This window comes from Garra rufa, chromosome 18 (genome assembly GCF_049309525.1).
Source record: "Garra rufa chromosome 18, GarRuf1.0, whole genome shotgun sequence".
Lineage (NCBI taxonomy): Eukaryota > Metazoa > Chordata > Actinopteri > Cypriniformes > Cyprinidae > Garra > Garra rufa.
The window spans coordinates 14,304,678-14,331,416 of NC_133378.1; the positions used below are offsets into that span (position 1 = coordinate 14,304,678).

Sequence of the window (26,739 nt, forward strand, 5' to 3'; positions counted from 1 at the left end):
ATATATATATATATATATATATATATATATATATATATATATATATATATTTTTTTTTTTTTTTTTTTTTTTTTTTTTCCCACAAAAAATAGTATGTAGTGCACTTTTTTACACTGGTAATGTATTCCAAATGTCCAATTAATACAGAAAATTCTAAGTATGCAATACTAAGTATGGCATTGTAGTAGTAGTCTATTCGAAACCAGCCATAATGCATACTATTTGACACAGTTAGCACACAACAGTCCACAGTGCGCTAGTGTTCCATTCCGCACCCAGCGGTGGCTGAAGAGCGGCGCTGTGTCTTTAAGAGGCCGTGTGCTGTGCTGTGCTGTAGGGATCGGCTGATGGGGGAAGGGCTCTCACACATCAACTCATGGCGGAGAGCAGATCTCACACTCGGCTCGATCACACCGCCGCGGCCGCCGCTCAGATCCGCCAAACCCGCGTCTGATCATGAGCACAGGACGACATGAGCGCTGCTGAGATTGCGGACAGACTGGATCTTGTGTTTCTGCTTTTACTGAGTCCCAGAGAGCCAGCTGCATCCATACACGGTAAGACAAAACAGACCTGTGTTATTATTATCAGTGCAAACGATATAACGCTACACGCTCCGATCTTGCTGTTACATCTCACGGATAACCTTTCGTGTGGTATCGGTGTGTTAAAAGCGATGAGGAATGTGTTTTATTATTAAATTGTTAATCAAGATCAGATTTTTTGTTTGTTTGTTTGCATTGGTTGCATCTATATAAAGTGGTTTTATTGATTGTTTATTAACATTAGATCAACTCTTTAATCTGATTTACTCTTCACTTCAGATTAAAGCCTATTGTTTTTTTTGTTTGTTTTTTGAGGAATGATTCTTGTGATCTCTGTTCGTTCATATGTTATTATTTTTGTTAGAATAATAATAATGCATTTCATGCACTAATTATCAATATGTATCAGACATTCACCTATTCACCATATAACATCTGTCTAGTCTAGTTTAGCCTAATCTGTCTATAAAATCACCAAAAGTCCAAGTTAAATGGACACATGTGGATGCATCTTACAGCAGGCCTCTGTCTGTGTGTGTTTTCGTAATTGATGTATCTGCTGCGTACACCTCTACTACTGTAAGTCTCAGTGTTGTTTTGTGATTTTTCTAATGCCTTTTCTTCCTTATTTTCATAGGTGTCCTCGTCAGGCCCGGGAGGCTGTGAATTATTCGGAAAGGAACTGAAGAACAAACAGGGGAAATGGCTGCGACCGCGGGCTTCTCCTCCAATGGACCTGTACCCTGGACGCTGAGCGACACCGAGGTGAACAATCTCTACCGGGATCTGGAGTTGGGCACCGTATTGACGCTCTTTTACTCCAAAAAGTCTCAAAGGCCGGAGAGAAGGACGTTTCAAGTCAAACTCGAGACCAGGCAGATTATCTGGACCAGGGGGACGGATAAAATCGAGGGCGAGAGTAAGTTGCGCCTTGCTTTTTGGGTGTTTAAATCAGTGCTTGGCACTATGGGTTCAGAAAAGAGTAGCTGGTGTGAGATTTGAATAATTCACAACCACAGTTTTGGTTTTGAATGGGTCATTGGCTGTTAATAAATATGGTTTGAAAAGTGGTTCATGCACATTATGATGGTTTCTCATAAGTACTTCTATTGATTTATATTCTCAGGGATTTCATGCTCATGCTTTTTGTTTTGGCCGAGCGCTAACAGGTTTAACAGTAGTATGCTGCTCGTCTTAGGGCTGATTGTAGGGCAGGCCCATCTGCGCTGCTGTTTTCCTGCGGCGGGATGTCTTACACACAGCTGCGCTTTGCTCCGGATGCACCAGCCACACTAAACAGAAAAAAAAAAAAACACCCAATGAGCCTCACCGAGGTGTAATTGTGCGTCTGAAGTTATATGTGACTTTCTTAAATCTGACGTTTAGTAGAGCAGCTCTGCTGTTTGTGAGGATAAAACAAACAGTGTGTGTTTAATTGATATTTAGATGTGAGTAGGTTTAATAATTGGCTTTAATTGCGTGTTACGAAGCATATGTACACATCAACACTTTAAAATTGTAGTTCCAAATCTGGGACAGTAATGAAAATGAATAAAATATTAAAATATCTGCTTAAAAATGTGACTATGGACCAAAGTAACACTTGCCAAAATTGCATAGTATGAATCAAAATCATCGATTTTTCTTTTCTACCGTAAATATATCAAAACTTAATTTTTGATTGGTAATATGCATTGCTAAGAAGTTCATTCGGACAACTTCAAAGGCAATTTTTTTTTTTTTTCATTTTTTTTTTTTTTTCAATATTTTGATTGTTGCATCATCAGATTCTAGATTTTCAAACAGTTGTATCTCAGACAAATATTTTCCTATCCTAACAAACCATGCATCAATGGAAAGCTTATTTATTAGTTTTTAGATTTTGTATAAATGTCAGTTTCAAAAAATTGAGCCTTATGACTGGTTTTGTAGTCCAGGGTCACATATTGAATCTTTTTGAAGCAGTCTCTACAAACTGGATATCTACAAAAAAACACCCAATGAGCCTCACCGAGGTGTAATTGTGCGTGTGAAGTTATATGTGACTTTCTTAAATCAGACGTTTAGTAGAGCAGCTCTGCTGTTTGTGAGGATAAAACAAACAGTGTGTGTTTGGCATGTGAGGTTGATGAAGTATTCGATATTTAGGTGTGAATGGGTTGATTTAATTGCGTGTTATGAAGCATATGTACGTATCAACAGTTTAAAATTGTAATTCCAAATCTGGGACAGTAATGAAAATAATAAAATTCTAAAATATCTGCTTAAATGTGATTCTGGACCTAAGTAGCACTTGCCAAAAATGCATAGTATGAATGAAAATTCTCAATTTTTTTCTTTTATACTATAAATGTATCAACTTAATTTTTGATTTGTAATATGCATTGCTAAGAAGTTCATTTGTACAACTTTAAAGGCGATTTTCTCAATATTTTGATTGTTGCATCGCCAGATTCTGGATTTTCAAATAGTATCTCTGTCCTATCCTAACAAACCGTGCATCAATGAAAAGCTTATTTATTATCTTTCAGATTTTGTATAAATCTCAGTTTCAAAAATGTGACCCTTATGAGTAGTTTTATGGTCCATGGTCTCTACAAATGTTTTAAAAAAATATCCAGTAATGATCAATTCATTGGTTAAAAGTCGTGATTATTTGTGAACTGAAATAAAAGTTTTAATTTAGTCTGTAAATGAAAACAAAGCTTGAGAAATTGGGTCTGCTATTGTTTCTAGTCATGGTAAAGTCCGTTCACACATCTGATGTGTTTTACCTCATGTTGACGCTGTCGGAAAAGCGTGTTTTGAGAAGTTTTGCTCAATAGTTTCAGCTGAAATTACAATTTTTGTTTTGGCAAAATAATCTCATTTGCTATAACTTTGGTACATTTCTAGTCAGAAGAGATGTAAGGTCTGAGAGTAGGGAGTTTATAGGTTTATTTGATATTTGCATGGTACTTTTAACTGGGGTATACACTGCAAAAAATGCTTTTCCTACTTAGATTTGTTTTTTTGTCTGGTTTCCAGCCAAAATATCTACAAAGAAGGGTTTTCTAGACAAGTCAAAAATATTAAGTCAAAATTAATTGTTTTCTGTTTGAAATAATATTTTTGTGCTTACCCCATTGGCAGATTATTTTGCTTCTTTTAAGCAAAAACGCACTTAATTTTGACTAGTTTTTTCTGAAAACAAGAAAATAATTTTTACTTGTCTAGAAAATCCTTCTTGATTCAAGAATTTTTAGATATTTGGGCTAGTGTAGTTTTGGTTACGTCAGTAGTAACTGATTACATGATTACATATTTATTCATAATTTCGTCTTTAAGTTTTGTGGACATTCAAAGTCATTATTCAAGTGGCGAAACAGCATTTGACCACTGGATTTACAAAAATCATTTAATTTTTAAGGAAGTGTTTCAGCATTGCATCAACTTCTAATGAACACATTTATTTTTATCACTCAGTAGGTTGTTTAACCATGTATTTCTATGTCTTCAGAAGGCTTTTGTCTTTCAAACACCTTAAATGCGCAAAAATGTTTGTCACCTGATTAGGGCTGTGCAATATGGACAAAATAATCATATTGCGATTTTTTGAACGAATATTGCGATTGCGATTTTATTTGCGATTTTTATTTATTTATTTCTTTTGCTTTTTCAAACAAGCTACATACATACATTCTAAATGTATTCAGTGCACAAGAAGTGCATAAAACATTTCACCATGAAATAACATTGTATTAAGTTTAATAAACAAAACTGTAGTAAAATTGTCTTTAAAACAGACAACATAAAATAAATAAGCCATTTTACTTTTTTCCCGGTACTTTAGCCTACTTTATGCAATAATGAATACATTCATTTCAGTGGAAAAATAAGTCCAAAACTCTAAACTTTAACATTTTGAGGGTTCTAAAATCTTTTGCTTTTTTTTTTTTTTTTTTTTAGAAATTCTTATGTGTTTTAATTTTTCTGATAATGAAAAAGCATAAACATTTATTTATTTTTAATCAAATGAAAAATAAAACCTTTTAATTTTTGTCAAACAAACAAAAATTTACTGATAAAATCAATGCGTGTAAGAAAAATTATATTCAGTTTAAAACGTTTAAATAATAATTAAGTGGTTAATCTTGTTGTAATATTTTTTTATCATATATATTGTTTTATGTAAATTATTTAAATAGGAATATATAAACACCTACATTATACTGTACAAAAGTAATACAGGACTAATATTGTTCTGTTACATGTTAAACCGTACTTTTATTTTGACAGGTTGCAGTGAAGTTTCTCTGTGTATGTGATGCTAGTTTTCTCAAATGAAACGGTAAAAGTGAAACTCACAGCAGCGATTTGGCGATTGAGTTTATCTGTTCATGTGAGATCCAAATGCCAAAAATTAGCGGGAGCGTCACGTGTGCTTCAGTCTGCATGTAGTAAAGAAATAAAACGCGTCTCTGCCATTCATACATACAGAAGCAAACGGAACATGCAGGATTCATATTAAAACGGTCTTTTGCATTTCAGTTTTCACAGACACTAGTCCATATCGCGATTTGAATTAAGTGACAGACCAACTTTTGATTTATTAATCCAAAAATCGACGAATTACGTGGCATTCCGCGCTATAGTAGATTAGGTTTTTATGAATGGAGTCCGCGATCCAGTCCGTGTTTTCTTGGAGGAGAGACATTGTAATCACGCGACCATGAAGAGACAGAAATGACATGCCTTAGTGTAAATAAGATAAATAACATAAGGCAATTTAGTATGTTTAATAAAAGAACTATGTATAGACCTGTTCTATAGGAAAGATAACCTTAAATGACTTCTATTGTGATGTGGCGCTATATCGAAAATAAAATGAACTTGACGTTCAAGGGGGGCGAGGGTGCTGTTGGGGGGATAGATAAAATCGCAGCCTTGTGCGGTTTAGAAATCGCATGTGCTTAAATCGCGATTTTTTTGCGATTGCGATTAATTGCACAGCCCTACACCTGATCCTCTTTCACCTAAAATATTTACTTGAAGTACCCCTGAGACTTAAAGAAATATATATTTTAATAATTACTTATCACATTTGCATGTTCATTGGTCCTCTGACATTGGTTATGGTCAGATGACATGCAGGTAAACAAATAAAATGTGTAATTTAATTATTTTTTTATTGTTTTGATTGATTTTTAACTTAACATTTTTTATGATTTAATTATTAGCTTTTCTTTAAACCCATAAACCCCCAGCAGTTCTTCCACAAACTCCAGTTTGTAAGGTTTAATGCACTTTATGTTGTTAACAACAACAAATGGAATATATTTTCTTTCTCTTTGTATTTTATGTCAATATGGTGCAAGATTATCCTATTTAAATCAATATGATAAACTAGTTTGGTCAAAAGTAATCTAAAAGTAATCTGATTACATTACCTAACATGTCTAATGTAATGGATTACGTTACTAACCGTATTTTTTGTCATGTGATTTTCAATCAGTAACGGATTACAATTTGTAAGTAATCTACCCAGCTCTGCCTGTTCGTCACTTGTTTTTGGACTCATCCTGAGAGTATACATTCGCAGACATTTATTTTTGTCTTCCCAGACATCATGTGGCATTTAACCCACATCCTTATGTTTTCAAAGCAACTTAACGGCACAATGTGAGTGACAGGTTTTTACAAATATCAAAATGAAACAGTAGGTGTTTTGGAATGCTGTCTGACTGTATGGACCAGTTAAAACCATTTAGAGCGTTTTCTATTTGCATAAAGTCTTTGTTGGCAGACTGCGCCAAGGTGACGTCTAGATTTGAACTTGCACATCGAGTTCAGATGCGCTTGGTTCGGTCTCTATGCTCAAGTGATCGTGCTAATACGTTTCTTTATTTTGACTGATAATCAGTGAGCCGCTCCTTATCAGCTCACTTATGAATGTTTCGGTTGGTTTGTAAGCCGAGATGGATCTACACCAAAACTTTCCCACAACGCGCCACTTCATGCTCAGATATCAGCTGTTAATAAAAGCTCTCTGTAGTCTGTAACCAAAGTTATGTTCGCGTGTTTGGGCAAACTGCGCTTTTGAAGTGTGTGAGCTCTCAGATATTCATTTTGGTGGATTTTCCTGGATGTTCCTGTGGTAAAACTCTCTTAAGGTGTGTGTGTGCGCATTGGTTGTGTGTTTGTGAGACAGGAAGACTCTCGGTTGTGCCGTGCAGTCTTGTGTTTCCTGCTGCCCTGTTTGGAATTGTCAAGCGGTTCTCTTGCACCCAGCCTGAGCTCCTATCTCAGGCCAACCGCCTTTGTCCTGTGTGTGGGTGTGTGTGTGAGAGAGAGTCTTAGAGAGGGGCTTCCTCCGCAGGACTGTTGTGTTTGTACTCCCCAACTTTATCATATAAAAAGAAACAGATGGAGCAAATATGGACACTGGTATCTGAGGTCATATGTTGGATGTTACGCAAGGACTTTGTTCTTGTAAATTCTGATGAGTCGAGTTTATCGGAGAATGCTAGTTCATGTGGATTTGGGTCTGTCTTTAGTGGTCGTTTCAGAAGTGTTTCCTTGAGTTTAAATGTTCTGACTTGGAGATATACCTTGATCTTTTGACTTAAGGCTCATTGTAGCAGACGAAACATCCTGCAAACATAAATGAAATTAAAGCTGCAAGCAGCGAGCGATGAAATGGCCCTTGCACCCAGGCTCAATGCCGACCGGTGGCTTTAGGAAAACGGCGAATGGTATGCTTTTAATATAGTGAATATAGGAGAAATATGTCAAAGTCGTTTATATGTGCCAAACTTCCTGCTGCCAGCTGGTGGCATTATGCCTATAACTGATTATTGAAATGTAGATGTTCAAGCCAGTACTTTTATCAAACATGAAGTTTGGTGCAGATTGAAGATCATATTTATGTTAGTGTAAGACATGGCATATCCCGCTGCCAACAGGTGGCGCTATGATTATAACTGAATATTGGGCTTTAGATGTCTTCAGGCATGGACTTTTATCGAACGTGTGAAGTTTGAGGCAGATTGGACATTTTATGGCTGAGTTATACATTAATAACTTCCTGTTTCATGGCGAAGTATCGAAATTTGTCAGGCCGCCATGGACACGCCCTCCAACAAAAACTCTAAATCTTCGTAATTTAACGTCACATGGGCCTTTAGATTAGACTGACCAAATTTGGTGTTGATCGGAATAAATCTCTAGAAGCAGTTTGTTCAAGTACGACACCTGAAAATGGCAAAAATGACAAATTTGCTGAGAAAATAAAAAATAACCGACTTCCTGTTGGGTTATGGATTTGGTACCAGGAGACTTTTTTGTAGGTATTGGTGTGTTACGTGTGTGTACCGATTTTCGTGCGTGTACGTGAAGCTCAGCTCTGAACGTGTAAAGGTGGCGCTATTGAGCCATTTTGCCACACCCACTTCTGAAACCCATCTCAGACAGGCCTTGTTGATTATATCTGAATATTGGCCTTTAGGTGTCTTCAGGTCAGGGCTCTTACCAAACCTGTGAAGTTTGTTGCAGATTGGACAATGCATGTTTAATTTAATGCAAAACAAGTCTTTCCCTGTTGCCAACAGGTGGCACTGTGATTATGAGAGAATATTGGACGTCAGATGTGCTCAGGCCAGGACTCTTATTGAACGTGAAGTTTGAAGCAGATCGGGCATTTTATGGCTGAGTTATAACAACTTCTGTTTCTATGGCGAAACATCAAAATGTGTTCAATGAAAACTCAATCTTCACAATTTAACATCGCTAAGGCCTTTAGAATAGACTGACCAAGTATAATGTTGATATCATTAAATCTCTAGGAGGTGTTTGTTACAGCATAAAACATGTCACTTCCTGTTGCCAGCAGGTGGCGCTATGACTATAACTGAATATGGGCATGTAGATGTCTTCAGGTCAGGAGTGTTATCACACATGTGAAGTTTGGGGCAGATCGGCCATTGTATGCCTGAGTTATAACAACTTCCTATTTCATGGCGAAGCATCGAAATCGTCAGGCCGCCATAGACACACCCTCCGACGAAAACTCTAGATCTTCGTAATTTAACGTCACATGGGCCTTTAGATTAGACTGACTAAATTTGGTGTTGATCTCATTAATTCTCTAGGAGGAGTTTGTTGAAGTATGACGCCTGAAAATGGCAAAAATTTGACAATTTATAATATATATAAAATACTAAAATTTATATACAAAATCATTTGCTGAGAAAATTAAAAATAACTGACTTCCTGTTGTGTTTCGGATTTTGCTCCAAGAGACTTTTTTTGTAGGTATTGGTGTGTTACATGTGTGTACCAAATTTCTTGCATGTACGTCAAGTGTAGCTCTAAGGAAACTCCGCTGAATGTGTAAAGGTGGCGCTATCGAGCCATTTTGCCACAGTTTTTGCCAGTTCTGATGTGTGTGCAAAGTTTCATGAGTTTTCAAGCATAGTGAGGCCCTCAAAAATGTGATTCCTTTTGAAGAATAATAATAAAAATAAACAGAGTAATTCCAATAGGGTCCTCACACCACTGGTGCTCAGGCCCTAATAAAACGTTTTGGCCCGCTTTCATAGACGAGGCTTAGCCTAAACAAGGATTAGGACATTTAAGTAATTCTTATAAACATGCCTTTGAAAAAAAATATTACTGGTGCCCATCTTGAGACAAAACATAGGCACTGATATATTTGAAGATCAGACAGTGCCAGTTTCTTTCAGCTAAAACAGCTCTGACTTACACTTTAGTCTAGGACTAGGCTTAAGCCTTGTATGTGAAACCGGGGGTTTGTTATAATTTAAGGAAGTAGTAGCTTCGAAATATTAACGTAATCACGTCTTACACAATATCTGATCAAATGAAATCGCAAGTTAGATTGCTCACTGATGTATCTTCTGATTTTGGAATGAGTTACGTAATGTATTTGATCATCAAAGCAAAGAATAAATCACAAGGTTTGTATCCGGTTATGTTGAAATACAAAGAATATTGGTAGAAACTGGGAAAATTATTAAATTACAAGGGGAAATCTACCCATGTGTCGGAGCCAGATGCAGTCTGAGTTTACTTTATTGCAAATACACACCAAAAAAATTTAAATAAATAAAGTTAGATTTGTCCACATGTATGTATTCGCTGTATTTAATGGAGAGAACAAATCACAGAATTGTAAAATTCTTTCTGTACCTTACAATTTGATTCATATCGATTCTTGAGGTCACGATTCGACTAAAAATCTTTTTACGATTGACTATTTTTCAGACGCACCAGTAGGGGTGGCCGAAATATGATATCACGATTTTTTTTTTTCAGAAATATCACAATTTTATCACGATTCTTTGTCAGGTTGGTTTTACTATTTTGCGAGTTGTCTGAGCAGTACAGCCAAACTAATTTCCCTATTTTAAAACCAAAGCCTTACAAGGTAACAAAATATTAAATAAAAAAGAATGGCAGATGTTTAGGCCAAATTAGTATTTTTTTTTTTTTATCTTTGTTATTAAAAAAATTACGAATACACATACTATACAAATAAAACAAACTTTAATTTTCATGTATTTGCATAGGGTTACATATATTTACATACATTTTTGGGTGAACTGTCCCTTTAATAACAATCGGCAGCATGTTTAGTTATCACGATTCTTTATCTATCTAATCCATCAACATAATAAATATACACAGTACACACACATATAGTATGTAAACAAACTTTTATTATGAATTGATTAATCGCGAATAACTATTTTGCAGCTCTAGTTATTATTATTGCCTATTAACATAAAATCGATTTTTGGAAATTTGAGTCAGTGTGATTCGCTAGAATCGTGATTTCATATGTGAATCGTTTTTTTTTTTTCTCCCACCCCTAATTTTATTTAGGTATTCCCCTTTCTAAAATCATCCATCAGATTATGTTTCCCTGTTCCTTTTCTTTGTAGATGTTGAGATTTTGTTTTTGGCTGATTATTTAAAAGGTGAAAGTTCAGTTGTTCATGCGGTCCACTGCTGATCTAAACTATTGCTTGTGTTTTTCAGTATTACTGGCTGGTTTTGCGAATGGAACAAACAAAACACAGTATTACTTTAATGTTGGGAGTTTGCAGAAATGTCACAGAGTTGAGTTTGACAGATAAAGTCCAGTGCCTGAGCGCAGTGATTTGATTGGCTGTTCAGGATGTCTGTCATTTATCTGTGGTAAGGTCAATCAGAAGCTCTAGACAAGTGTTTGAAATGAAGGCATAAGGATCCTGGTTGTGATATTCTCCTGATCACAGTGCTGGAAACTGGAAATACTGGTAAATGAAAAGTTGTTCACTTTGGAGTGATATGTGACCCTAGACCAGACATGTCAAACTCGAGGCCCGCGATAAAATTATATGTGGCCCGCGAGACAATTTCATATGTCTATTATTAATGGCCCGCTGATTAATATTATTAATACAAATCCCATAATGCACAACAAAAGTTACCGTGCGGTCGTGACCTCTAGTCACCAAGCAACAGATCGCAGCATCAGCCCCTCCTCCCTGCTGCGCTGTTGTCATAGCCTCGTCGGTGTTCAGCGGATAAATGGTTCAGTGCTTAAAATATCTCCGAAAGAAATGGCCAAACGAAAAGTAGACTTTGAAAACAGGGGTTTTCAACAACGCTGGGAGGCAGAGTATATGTTTGTTGACATTGGAGGTAAACCTGTATGCCTTGTTTGCGGTGGTAATGTGGCCGTAAATAAAGAATATAACATAAGACTAGGGATGCTCATTTCGGTTAATTTTCCTGACCGACAACCGCTGCTCGTTATCCGAACATTAACCGTTAACTGATAAAATTAGAATAATAAATTAGTTTAAAATAAAAATAGAATGCACGAGTATCTGTGCATGACATTAAAAATACAAGCAAATGTTTTATTTTAACGTGCAAACAGCAGCATACAGAGCAACAACAAAAACTGTATTGACTTAAATTATCACGCATCAGCAGCGGTTCTGAGAACAGAGAAAATCTGAATGAAAAAAAAAAAGAATAATATAAATAGGCCTACATTAAATATGTATAAATTAAATAACTACCTAATTAAGATGACAAAACTAAAACACACTGAATCCTTTTATGCGCTTTGAAGAACTGTACCGGTCTTATTCTTCTCGTCGGACATAAAAATATATAGCAGGCCAGCCAATACCTCAGTGTGCCTAGTTTTTAACATGTCCACATGCTGTATGGAAAGGCAGGACCGCTGCCTGTTAACTCTTAGATCCGCGAAAAAAACACCATCACAAAAACCCTTTCAATTTGCGGTTTGGGACTTCCATCCACTGTCATATGCGTGTGGAGGAGCGTGTGTTTTACAGCGTTCAGCAATAGCCAATCACAGACAGGTATGTTGATTTGATTATCGCAGTGGCCAATCAGAGGAGGCTATGTTACAATCCACTCACCAACCAAAGTGCCGGTTTCAGTTTTGCTGATTTCTACACTTTCGCGAACTCTCTTATTAAAACAAAGAAAGTGTTGGCATTATATAAATATGAGATTAATTGTGCAGTGTAAAGGTTATTTTATTACTTTTTAATAACTTTATGAGATTGCGATGAACTACTCTAGGATGAGTGCTTTCCAGTGATTGTAAAGGGAGCGCCTATTGCGCACTTTCTAGATTATAATCCATTCAGAATTTGAATACATTCACTCACGGATTCACTCTCTGATAACCCAATAACGCCACTTGCCATTGTGTTGCATATACTACATCTGTTTACTAAGTAAAGGTGAAGTGAAATATGTCTGTACAGCCACACTGCACGTGTCGACACACACGCGTGAGTAAACAGATAACTTACAAATAGCATTATTTCTTTCACCATGCAGCAAACGTAAAAAAAAAAAAGAATAGAAAAAAAACCCTTTAAACCGTTTAACTGATAGTAATAATCGGTTAAAATTATTACTGTCGGTTAACGGTTAAACGGTCAATATGAGCATCCCTACATAAGACGGCACAATGAGACGAAACACGAGGACAAGTACTAAGACCTCAACATACAGCAGAAGCAACAGAAGCTCGAAGAGCTTAAAAAGAGTCTAGTGTCACAGCAGACTATGTTTAAAAAAGCAAAATCGCAAAGTGAAGCTGTCGTGAAAGCTAGTTATATAGTGGCAGAAGAGATCGCAAAATCTGCCCGGCCATTTACCGAAGGAGAGTTTTTGAAGAGCTGCATGGTTAAAGTGTGCGACGTCGTGTGTCCAGACAAAAAACAAGCATTTTTAAATGTAAGCCTAAGCAGAAATACCATTGCTGATCGGGTGTGTGATCTTGCCATTGATTTACAAGGACAGTTGATAGAAAAGGGAAAAGACTTCATTGCATACTCCCTTGCTGTGGATGAGAGCGCTGACACGACTGACACTGCACAGCTGGCAGTCTTCATCCGTGGAGTGGACTCCAGCTTATGCGTTACAGAAGAACCTTTGGGCATTAAGTCAATGCATGGCACAACCACAGGAAAAGACATATTTGAAGAAATATCTAAATGTGTAAATGACATGAAACTGCCCTGGGACAAACTCACGGGACTGGCGACTGACGGAGCGCCCGCAATGTGCGGGGAAAAGAGTGGACTAGTTGGAAGGATGCGGGAGAAGATGCAGAGGGAGAATTGCACATGTGAGCTGACAGTTTATCACTGCATTATCCACCATGAATCGCTGTGCGGTAAAGCCCTTAAGATGGAACATGTAATGAGCACTGTGACAGACAGTTAACTTTATAAGAGCCCGAGCCTTAAATCACCGCCAATTTCAGTCTTTTCTGGAGGAAATACAGTCGGAACTTGGTGACGTACCCTATCACACAAGTTCTCAACAGATTTTTTTTGAGTTGCGTGAGGAAATATGAATCTGAATCTGAAGGAAAAGACTCCACAGTTATCCGGGATGAAAAGTGGCTACACGAGTTAGCATTTCTGTGTGACATAGCTAAGCATCTAACTAAAGCACTAAACCTCCAGCTGCAGGGACGGAACCGTGTGATCACGGACATGCATGATGCAGTGAAAGCTTTTCAAGCCAAGCTACGCCTGTGGGAGATTCAGATGCAGCAAGGAAATTTGTCACTTTCCGTGTTGCCAAACAATCACAAGCCAGGCCTCTAACGCCGCATTTCTTTGACTTTGAAGCGCAGAAATTTAATTTAGCACTGTTCAGTAATCCATTTGCAGTTGACGCTGAAAAAGCACCAGCAAACATTCAGATGGAGCTGATAGAACTCCAGTGTAACAGCATACTCAAGGCAAAGTATGACACTGTGGGGCCCGCACAGTTCCCCAGCTTCATTCCCGAAACGATGCCTCAACTTCGCTTGCAAGCTGCTCGAATGCTCTGCATGTTTGGTAGTACGTATTTGTGTGAGCAACTTTTTTTCTTTGATGAAGATGAACAAAAACGCACACAGAAGCCGTCTCACTGATGAACACCTCCACTCCACTCAGAACCTAACCCCAAATATTAATGAACTTGTAGCCAAGAAAGGATGCCATACATCCCACACGGACAAAATGACATAAAAAAGAAAAGAAAATATTTGTGTTATTTATTTATTTTTATTTTTTTGCACCTTTTCCTGAAATCAAAATACAGTTTTATTTGCAAGATTTGCACAATTTTCACAAGCTTGTTTATATCTGAAATGTCCTCTTTTTGAAAATTATTTGAACAAAATAATTTTATTATTATTTTTTTACATTTATTTTATAAAATGTATTATTTTATTATTTAATTTGTGTTATTGAGAATATTTACAGTATTCTGGTTGTTCAAATTCAGATTTCTGATTAAACAAAAAGTGATTTTAGTCTGTTCAATAAAATGTTAACCTGTTTGGCCCGTGACTTACACTGTGTTTTAAATTTTGGCCCCTTCTCTGACTGAGTTTGACACCCCTGCCCTAGACAGTAGCACGGGTATATTTGTAGCGATAACCAAAAATACATTGTATGGGTCAAACTGATCAATTTTTCTTTTATGCCAAAAATCATTAGGATATTAAGTAAAGATCATGTTCCACAAAAAAAAAAAAATACAAATACAGAAAAATACAGCACGAGAGAGTTTTATATACCATGCAGAATTGACATGCTACATGTAAACGATATTCTTTGTTGTTTTTTCCTGTCAAAATAACGGACTTCCTTAGGAATTCTTCAGCATTTAGGAGTTGCCGGTTTCTCCGGTAGTAGGTGGGACTAATGCGCAAACGCCAATTGATTCAAAATAATTCGTCGTACGCGCTTTGAAATCCCGTTCCGATTCAAATGACTCGCCTTACGTGCTTTGAAGTCCCGTTCCGAATCCAATGACTCGCCTTACGCGCTTTGAAATCCCGTTCCGAATCCAATGACTCGTCGTACGCGCTTTGAAATCCCGTTCCGAATCAAATGACTCGTCGTACGCGCTTTGAAATCCCATTCCGAATCAAATGACTCGCCTTACGTGCTTTGAAATCCCGTTCCGAATCAAATGACTCGCCTTACGCGCTTTGAAATCCCGTTCCGAATCAAATGACTCGTCGTACGCGCTTTGAAATCCCATTCCGAATCAAATGACTCGCCTTACGCGCTTTGAAATCCCGTTCCGAATCAAATGACTCGTCGTACGCGCTTTGAAATCCCGTTCCGAATCAAATGACTCGCCTTACGCGCTTTGAAATCCCGTTCCGAATCAAATGACTTGTCGTGCGCGCTTTGAAATCCCGTTCCGAATCAAATGACTCGTCGTACGCGCTTTGAAATCCCGTTCCGAATCAAATGACTCGCCTTACGCGCTTTGAAACCCCGTTCCGAATCAAATGACTTGCCTTACGCGCTTTGAAACCCCGTTCCGAATCAAATGACTTGCCTTACGCGCTTTGAAACCCCGTTCCGAATCAAATGACTTGCCTTACGCGCTTTGAAATCCCGTTCCGAATCAAATGACTCGCCTTACGCGCTTTGAAATCCCGTTCCGAATCAAATGACTCGCCTTACGCGCTTTGAAATCCCGTTCCGAATCAAATGACTCGCCTTACGCGCTTTGAAATCCCGTTCCGAATCAAATGACTCGCCTTACGTGCTTTGAAATCCCGTTCCGAATCCAATGACTTGTCGTGCGCGCTTTGAAATCCCGTTCCGAATCAAATGACTCGTCATACGCGCTTTGAAATCCCGTTCCTGAAGTCCCGTTCCGAATCCAATGACTCATCGTACGTGTTTTGAAATCCCGTTCCGAATCCAATGACTCGTCGTGCGCGCTTTGAAATCCGGTTCCGAATCCAATGACTCGCCTTACGTGCTTTGAAGTCCCGTTCCGAATCCAATGACTCGTCGTGCGCGCTTTGAAGTCCCGTTCCGAATCCAATGACTCGCCTTACGCGCTTTGAAATCCCGTTCCGAATCCAATGACTCGTCGTACGCGCTTTGAAATCCCATTCCGAATCAAATGACTCGCCTTACGCGCTTTGAAATCCCGTTCCGAATCCAATGACTCGCCTTACGCGCTTTGAAGTCCCGTTCCGAATCCAATGACTCGTCGTGCGCGCTTTGAAGTCCCGTTCCGAATCCAATGACTCGCCTTACGCGCTTTGAAATCCCGTTCCGAATCCAATGACTCGTCGTACGCGCTTTGAAATCCCATTCCGAATCAAATGACTCGCCTTACGCGCTTTGAAATCCCGTTCCGAATCCAATGACTCGCCTTACGCGCTTTGAAGTCCCGTTCCGAATCCAATGACTCGTCGTGCGCGCTTTGAAGTCCCGTTCCGAATCCAATGACTCGCCTTACGCGCTTTGAAATCCCGTTCCGAATCCAATGACTCGTCGTACGCACTTTGAAATCCCGTTCCGAATCCAATGACTCGTCGTGCGCGCTTTGAAATCCCGTTCCGAATCCAATGACTCGTCGTACGTGCTTTGAAATCCCGTTCCGAATGAAATGACACGCCTTACGCGCTTTGAAATCCCGTTCCGATTCAAATGACTCGCCTTACGCGCTTTGAAATCCCGTTCCGAATCAAATGACTCGCCTTACGCGCTTTGAAATCCCGTTCCGAATGAAATGACACGCCTTACGCGCTTTGAAATCCCGTTCCGAATCAAATGACTCGCCTTATGCGCTTTGAAATCCCGTTCCGAATGAAATGACACGCCTTACGCGCTTTGAAATCCCGTTCCGAATCTAATGATTCGTCGTACGCGCTTTGAAGTCCCGTTCCGAATCAAATGATTCACAAGCTGATTGGTGCGTTCGAACAGTGAATCATTTTGCGACAGTGGTTTACTGATTCTGAGTTTTAAAAAGCTCTGTTGATGCTGTGTTCTTTGCACACTTTCTCTATATCATCCATTCGTTGATTGAAATGAAATCATTTGAATTAATAGGCCTAACTTACAATGTTTTTTATTAAAGCACTGAGACGTTTTGCTGCTTGTAATGCTGGTTTGTGTTTGTTTGATGATGACTGGAGAGGGTTTGCCTTGGTTGTAAAATCTTGCTACAGAATAAATATTTGTTCAGGCATCTAAAAGCATCAATGCTAGGTCTCTCAAATTAACACAAACATGATAAACAGTTTAAAGTTAAAATTTATATTTGCTGAGTTGAAGTATTTAACACAAAATGTGAATGCAAAATTTTAAATCTGTCCTTTTAATTTAAGTGTTAATTTTTGTGCGGTAAGAACTGATTTTGCAAGTATGACAAGCACAGAAAACAATCAAGATTTGAGCAATGTTTGAAAACATGTTTGAAGAAAACTTTAAAAGGTTTTTTTTTTTTTTAAACTGTCTGTGTTGTGAAACGGATGTGGTTTTATTTGTTCAATGCTGTTGTCGATTAGTTTTAACACTTTACTGTTTACTTACCTAACTAAAACTGCTAATTTACCTTAAATGAATGATTTTCAGAATTCAGATTGAATTTAGTTTTAAATATTAGAAAAATTTAGGTAAAAAAAAATGGTCACACTTTATTTTTAAGGCCAATTCTCACTATTAACTAGCTATTAACTATGACTTTTCCTAATAAACTCCTAATTTGCTGCTTATTTTATTAGTTACTACAGAACTATCATAACACAGATTTAGAATAACACAAATAAAATGAATATTTTATACTATGTTCCTCTGAAATTCACTGTTAATGACGTGACTTTATGAGGAAACGAGTGTTACTAAAAAGCTTGATGGAGTTGGTGTTGAGTGTCTTATTTAATGACATCTGCATCTCTCACACATCTCTGTCAGAGCAGCACAGGATGAGTGTGGTTAAAGAGCAAGAGGAGAAACAGGAGAGAGTGTGTTTGCGCGCAAACACACACACAGAGAGAGAGAGAGACAGACTCTGTGTCTTTCTGCTGAGACTTACAGGCTGCCTCCAAAATTAACCTTTCGCCACACCTTCAAATAGACCAATTGAGAATTTAGCAGCCGTAAATATGTCTCGCAGACAGAAACTGTCTTGTGACAGATGTTTTTTTTTAAATGCACAGCTTGTTTCTGTCTTTGATTTGATTCAGTCACGTCACTTACGAGATTCAGATTATTCCTCTTCGTGTTGAATAATGTTGAAATCTGGTGGTCCAACAAGTGAAATAACCTCTTATTTACTCATCAAACCCACTTTTTTTTTCATTTGGCAAATTTGCAGTTAATTTTGAGCTTTTTAACTTAAAGGCTTGCGTAAAGCCCTAGAACCCGATATTAAGTTGGTTTGAGAAAGCCATCTTACTGAAATGCTATTTAAACTTAATATTCTTCTTCTTCTGAGACTAACATTTCTGACTGCTCCTCCTTCTAGAGCTTTAACTCTACAAACTCCAAACTCAGTCCAGATCTTCAGACTGATCTGACTCCAGTTGCTGTATCTTTTCTAACTGATCGGACTTACGGTTTTCCTAAAAATGACGATTAAATCTGGGAAAAATCCCATAGACTTACATTGACTGATATTCAAATGATCAACACTATTCAAACTCCAACTGACAAAACTCCCACAATCCCTTGAGACTCAATCAAACTGCCCTTCTATCAACTATATTTATAATACATTCAAACTCATTCATGCTAACATGCTAGTAACATGTTTATCATGCTAGAATAGTGCTAACTGCATGTTAACCATGCTAACAACATGCTAGTAATGTGTATCATGTGTATGATGCTAGAATCATGCTAACTGCATGTTAGTAGCATGCTTATCATGCTAACAACATGCTAGTAACAAGCTAATCATGCTTGAAATATACTAGTAATTTGTTAATCATGCTAACAACAGGCTTATGCTAGAAACATGTTAACAACATGTTAATAACATGCTATTTAATGCCAGAAACATGCTAGTAACTTGCTAATCATGCTAGAATCATGTTAGCAACTTGTTAATCATACTAGAAACATTAACAACATGCTAGTAACTTGTTAATCATGTTAACAGCTTGCTAATCATGTTAAACACTAGCAACATGGTAGTAACATGTTAATCATGTTAGCAATTTGCTAGCAGCTTGTTAATCATGTTATAATCATGCTAGCAACTTGTTAGTCGTGCTAGCATCATACCAACATACCAACAACATGCTAGTAACTTGCTAATCATGCTAGAATTAAGTCAGTAACTTGTTAAGTTTGCAACTTGTTAACCATGCTAGCAACATGCTAGTAACTTGTTAATTATGTTAGTAACATCTGTCTGTATTGCCTTCAAAACATTCAAACTTTAACCTTTTAAAACTACTTTGAACTTCAAACTATTTCAGACTGAAAACCATCAAACTTGACTTGTTAAACTTCTCAAACTTTTCAAACTTTCAGGTCCAGTTTTCTCAAGCCAACTTGAAGTTTGTCTTGACAAACTTTTTTTTTTTATTAATTTTTTTTTTTTTTTTGGTTCTTCTTCTTTGTTCATGTTTGGCTTCCACATCATAAACATAGATAAGTGTAATAATGAAGTCCTTGAGAAATATTGAGACAGAACTGTTTTTCATTTCCTTATCTAATAATCATCCCAATAATCTGATTTTGTGGTGCTGATGTCGGTGGTGCAGGTTCAATTCCAGCATGTGAGTCTCAGTAATGCGAGGCGTTTATAGTTTCTGCTGCTGCTCTTCCTGTCCTGTGGTGGAATCATGTACATCAGTGGTATCAGATGTAATACTTTGGGGTTGAATGATCTTATTTATAATCTTCTCTAAGGTACATCAAAGAATATTGGGTAATTAGCACGGCACATGTCCAAAATATCCCTGACAGGACTTTACAACTCTCTGTTGTCTGGTTTTATGCATTTAGATGCATTTAGAGGAAGTATTTAAAGAGTTCTGTCTGGTTAATAATAGTTGTTGATGTAACTACGAGGGCTGTCGCGATTCGTCGATTCTAATCGACTATTAGATTTTTACAAATCTTTGATTTCATCTTGCTCGCGTCGAGTATCTGGCAGAAACTGAAGAAGAATCCTTGAAACGCATTATTAGACTGTTTTCCAAGGCTGTGTTATATATTAAACCCATTTAAATATCATAATTATGAATTCACAATAACCTCTGTTTATAATAAATTATGTATTTCAACAGTTTTGTGCAATAAAACCATATGATTTCTTGCTTTTGATACTTTATTTGAACTAATTATTATTGCCTCATTGCTGTTATGTTTTTAAGTCATTTTAAAGGCTATTGTTCACTTACATCTATTTTTTTTTATTACCCTAAAAAAAAATTATAGGGCCCTATGAAATCAGTTTTATTTCCAAATTTTTTTTCCCAATTAAATTGTTCTATACTCTGTTTTTTTTAATAAAAGCCTGTCTAATTAATTGAGGTTTACAGATTTATTTTTACCAAATCCTTTTTTTCATTACTTTTCTGAAAAAAAAAAAAAAAACGTGTTCGGTAATCGGCCTTCGGCCAGTGTTTCATTTTCTACGGTTTCGGCCAAGAATTTTCATTTCAGTGCATCCCTTGTTTCCATTGCAGTTCTGCGAAATATTCCTTTTTCCAACCACCGGTGAGCATAAAAATGTTTTTGCGAAATCAATGCGTTTCCATTAGGCATATTTTCAATTTGCTCAATTCGAAGGGTAGTGGAAATGCAGCTATTGGTAATTGCTCACGTTCCTGTTGTGTGTTTTCAATCTGGCAACCCGCATGAGTTGACTGCAGTACCCATTTCAACCACTAGCTGTCTATATTACATACCACACCTTTTAAAAATATGTTAATAAAAACCACAATTAGGGACGCACAGAATGTTCGGCAAACGAAATAAGCGGAAAGGCCGAATAAATTATACCGAACGATGATGTGATGCGATCAAATGGAGGCGCGCACTAATGCAGCAAACAAGTGCTCAGTGTGGAAGCATTTAAAACTGTCCGAGAAAGGCACAAACATTATTACAAGCACCGACAGCGAGAGACTGTTTAGTATCGCATGTCTTCCATGAGAAGAGAAAAGGGCTGGTTGTTGCTGGTTACTATATGATGATTGAAACGCCAAATGGCCTTAAACCATTAGTAAATAAACTACAGAACACGTTATGTTGTCTAATACACGCGCAAATTGTGTTTATTCTGACAGCGCTGCCCCAGCTCCTTCAAAGTCCAAAGTGTGAGGAAAATCTGCGCTGTGATTAGAATAATTCATAAATCTGCTGCTGTCAGCAAAAGTAGTACTTTTTGTGGGCTTCCGCCAAAATAAGTCAACATTCATAAATGTTAGCATTGTATTTTTACTGTTGTTCTGTAAAATAAAATAAAATAAAAAGCAAGACAAAAATAATAATCATTACAACAGCTGTATTAATACATTTATAACTTTCTCCTTTGCTCAGCAAAGCTGCATTTATTTGCACATTAAAAACACATGCCTGATTTAAAAAGAGGGGATTAAAGATGGCCAAAGAATATTATTTTACTAACTTATTAATTTTAAGTTAAATTGTGCTTTGTTGGTAGGCTATAATGTCTGTTTTTTTTTTTTTGGAAAAGCAAGACAAAACTGTAAAAAGCACATTTTGGCTATTTAATTTATGCAATGGTGAAAAAAGTGTCAAAATACATGGTGGAAATAAAATAAAAAAAAACATGTTCGGTAATCGGCCTTCGACCCAGTGTTTCATTTTGTTTGGTTTCGGCTCCGGCCAAGAATTTTCATTTCGGTGCATCCCTAGTTTCCATTGCAGTTCTGCGAAATATTCCTTTTTTCGAATTTCCTGAAAAACCACCGGTGAGCGGGGAAAAAAAAAAATTGCGATTATATATTGCAGTTTTTGCAAAATCAGTGTGTTTCCATTAGGCATATTTTCAATTTGCCAAAATTGAATGTTTTAAACTTTTACATTTTAAAAAATGTTTAAATTCGCAGGCTATAATGTCTACTAGAAAGTTAAAAATGTTCAGTGCTAAGTACATATTTTTAAATTGTTGTTTTATAATTAGTTTATTTTTTGAAAAGCGAGACAAAACTGTAAAAAGGCACATTTTGGCTGTTTAATTTATGCAACAGTGAAGAAATTGGCAATTCGGCTTCAGCCAAGGATTTTCATGTTGGTGCATCCCTAACCAAAATGATTGGTTCTTTGGTTTTGTAGTAAAAGATCTCAGCATATTTCAATGCATTTTAACCCTTGTTCTGAATTTTCCTTGTTTGATTTACTCTCTGCTGTCTCTTCCAGTTGATATTCGGGAGATTAAGGAGATCCGGATGGGCCAGAAGTCACGAGACTTCGAGCGATATGTGGAGGACTCGACCGCCCGGCCGGACCAGGCCCACTGCTTCGTCATCCTCTACGGCACTGAGTTTCGACTCAAAGCGCTCAGTCTGGCTGGTAAGCGATAACTCTAATGGTGTCACTTCTGTATACACGTAACGCAATAAATAAACAATACAACAGTTGCAGTACACATGTGTTTATTGATGCTGGTGGTGTTCTGTCTGTGCACCGCAGCCACCTCAGACGAGGAGATGGTCATGTGGGTGAAGGGTTTGACCTGGCTGGTGTCCGATACGTTACGCTCCCCCACACCCCTGCAGATAGAAAGGTGACCTTTGACCTTTCACGTGCACCCCTCCTTATAGATATTGATTGAGGAAAACCATTACGCTCTGGGTTCATATGTCAAGTGTAAAAGTGCCTCAAGTCAGCATGGCCTTTGTAAGTAACCTGGATTGTCTTTTTTTCTTTGGTTGAACTCAGATGGCTGAGAAAACAGTTTTACGCAGTGGATCGCAACAGGGAAGACAGGTATGTTTCGTATCGGTGTAACAGTGGATTCAAGCACACCATTGCATATTTGAGCTCTTTTCTTGCAGTGTGTCTGCGTTGAGGTGTGTTTTAAGGGTAAAAATAGCTGACTCAGAGGTACCAGGCCTTATCAGACCAAACACACACACACACACACACACACACACACACACACACACACACACAAACACACACACTCCTGTTGGGTAAATAGAGCTCAGAGACGGCACATCCTGCAGCAGGAAACAAAGCTCAGAACATGAGTGTGTGTGTGTGTGTGTGTGTGTGTGTGTGTTCACTCCTACACACACTGAAGGTAAATACAGCAAGAGCGGCTGAAAGACACATGAGCATTGTGTGAGGTGTTGTATTCAGATGAAATGGTGGTCGTGTGGAGGTACATGACATTTCCAGCTTGTCAAAAAACATGTGACTAAATCAAATAAATGACGTCAAAGTAGAAATTAATAATCTTTTCCACTCACAATGGAAAGTTGCCTCTTCACCTATACATGCTGACAATGTCTCTCTCTCTGTGTATATGTGGATTTGGGATCAGTAAGATACTTAATGCTTTTAAATCGGTAACTAATTGCATTTGAAAATACATTTTTAATTGTAATAATATTTTTTCAGTACCCTTGATGAGCATAAGAGAGCATTAAAAAACATTAAAAATCTTACTGATCGTGAATTGGCTTTATGTGTGCTGTATGTTTCAACTAACGCTGGACTTGATTTTTGATGAAAAAATACAGTAAAATCTTTAATATTGTAAAATAGTATTGCAATTTAAACTATCAGTTTTCTGCTTTAATATACTTTTAAAATATAATTTATTTCTGTGATCAAAGCTGGGTTTTCAGCATTACTCCAGTCTTCAGTGTCACATGATCCTTCAGAAATCATTCTAATATGCTGATTTATTATCAATGTTGGTAACATTTGTACTGCTTGATGAATGAAAACATTAAAAAGAACAGCATTTATTCAAAATAGAAAGCTTTTGTAACACACTACAGCTCAAAAGTTTGGGGTCAGTGTTTTATTTATTTATTTTGAAAGAAATAAATGCTTTTGTTCAGCAAGGATGTGTTAATTTAATAAAAAGTGATTAGAAATATTTTCTAATAATACACGTCTTTACTATTTTAAACAAATGCTATTCTTGTTAAGTTTTTATTCTTCAAAGAATCCTGAAAAAAAAAAAAAAAGTTTTACAGGTTCCAAAAAAAACCTAAAACGTATTAAACATTGATAATAAATCAGCATATTATAATGAATTCTGAAGGATCGTGCGATCCTTTTCAATTTCAACTGGAATAATGTTTTAATATTTGTTCAATACCCTTGATGAGAGAGACCTCTTTAAAAAAACATTAAAAATCTTACTGATCCTAACATTTTAAATGGCACACATGCTGTAGGTTTTAACTTACAGTGGATGTATGTATAATTTAATGTTCACCAAAGCTCAACTTGTTTGTTGAAAAATACAGTAAAATCAGTAATATTGTAAAATATTATTACAATTTAAAATAGCATATTTCTATGTGAATATATGTTAAAACGTAATTCATTCCTGTGATGTAAAGCTGAATTTTCAGCATCATTACTCCAGTCTTCAGTGTCACATGATCCTTCAGAAATCAATCTATGCTGATTTGCTGCTCAAGAAACATTTCGGATTATTATCATGGTTGAAAACAGTTGTGCTGTTTTATATATTTGTTAAAACATAATACAAATACAAGTATTTTTGATTAATAGAAACTTCAAAAGAACAGCTTTTATTTGAAGTATACTGTTTTTATTAATTTTATGCATCCTCGCTGAATAAATGTATATTTATTGCTTAAATCTTACTAACTCCAAACTTTTGTATAGTCTAAAACAAGCATGTTTATATGTATTCACTTCAGTATAGTTCTTTCTGTCAGGTTAACATTGCCTTATTTTTTTTAAAGTAATAAATGTTTTTATTATTTTCTGAAAAACACACGAGAGGAATAAACCCGACTGATGAAAAGGCTAACAGTGCTGAACTTCCTCATAAACCTGCTGTTGACGTCTGGTGTGAAGCAGATTTATAAGCACATTCCCAAAAGTTTTGTGTTGGTTTGCAGAATTTCCTGTAAGGATCTGAAAAGTATGCTGTGCCAGGTCAACTACAGAGTTCCCAATATGAGGTTCTTACGAGAGAAACTTCCGGTAACAAACCCACTTCTGCATACACAGTTTCTCATATTACTGCAGAATTAATAGCTTATTGTGTAGAGTCTGTTTATTATACTACATGGTTTATTACACTGTTAACTGCAGTTACATTACACTGGATATTCTGTAGTTGTTTTGTCTGTGTATTAACCAGGGTTCGTACATGGAGCTTAAAGTACATGACTTTTTAAAATTCAAGCGATTCACTAGCAAAAGCCAGATCAAATTAAAAAAGCCATTCAGTTTTTCGAAACTCTGAATCATGTAAACAAATAAGTTGATTGAAATTGTTTCGAAGCACTCCAATCGTACCTTGTATCGCAACTCATTTGTTTTAGATTGGGACTTCAAATCATGCATCTCGAATCATTTCATTTAAAGCAGGACTTTGGAGTGAGTTAGCAAATCATTTGATTCAGGTCGGGACTTCAAATCATGTATCGCAAACCATTTGATTCAGATCGGGACTTCAAATCATGTATCGCAAATCATCTGATTCAGATCAGGACTTCAAACCATTTGATTCAGATCAGGACTTCAAATCACGTATAGCGAATCGTCTGATTCAGATCAGGACTTCAAATCATGTATCACAAACCAATTGATTCAGATCAGGACTTCAAATCATGTATCACAAACCATTTGATTCAGATCAGGACTTCAAATCATGTATCGCAAACCATTTGATTCAGATCAGGACTTCAAATCATGTATCACAAATCATCTGATTCAGATCAGGACTTCAAATCACGTATAGCGAATCGTCTGATTCAGATCAGGACTTCAAACCATTTGATTCAGATCAGGACTTCAAATCACGTATAGCGAATCGTCTGATTCAGATCAGGACTTCAAATCATGTATCACAAACCAATTGATTCAGATCAGGACTTCAAATCATGTATCACAAACCATTTGATTCAGATCAGGACTTCAAATCATGTATCGCAAACCATTTGATTCAGATCAGGACTTCAAATCATGTATCACAAACCAATTGATTCAGATCAGGACTTCAAATCATGTATCACAAACCATTTGATTCAGATCAGGACTTCAAATCATGTATCACAAATCATCTGATTCAGATCAGGACTTCAAATCATGTATCACAAATCATCTGATTCAGATCAGGACTTCAAATCATGTATCACAAATCATCTGATTCAGATCAGGACTTCAAATCATGTATCGCAAATCATCTGATTCAGATCAGGACTTCAAACCATTTGATTCAGATCAGGACTTCAAATCATGTATAGCGAATCGTCTGATTCAGATCAGGACTTCAAATCATGTATCACAAACCAATTGATTTCAGATCAGGACTTCAAATCATGTATCACAAATCATCTGATTCAGATCAGGACTTCAAATCATGTATAGCGAATCGTCTGATTCAGATCAGGACTTCAAATCATGTATCACAAACCAATTGATTCAGATCAGGACTTCAAATCATGTATCACAAACCATTTGATTCAGATCAGGACTTCAAATCATGTATCACAAACCATTTGATTCAGATCAGGACTTCAAATCATGTATAGCGAATCGTCTGATTCAGATCAGGACTTCAAATCATGTATCACAAACCAATTGATTCAGATCAGGACTTCAAATCATGTATCACAAATCATCTGATTCAGATCAGGACTTCAAATCATGTATCACAAACCATTTGATTCAGATCAGGACTT

General features: G+C 36.9%; 1 protein-coding gene across 1 annotated transcript in view; it reads left to right on the plus strand.

The window, feature by feature from the left end:
• Positions 1–367: 367 nt before the first annotated feature.
• The window catches only part of plcg1 (phospholipase C, gamma 1), an 86,065-nt gene continuing 59,693 nt past the window's right edge, over positions 368–26,739 (plus strand). The window contains 6 exon segments of the mRNA XM_073823799.1: positions 368–557; positions 1,183–1,464; positions 22,253–22,405; positions 22,526–22,619; positions 22,775–22,822; positions 24,949–25,033. Coding sequence (XP_073679900.1) covers positions 1,248–1,464; positions 22,253–22,405; positions 22,526–22,619; positions 22,775–22,822; positions 24,949–25,033 — 597 coding nt within the window. The 5' untranslated portion in view covers positions 368–557; positions 1,183–1,247.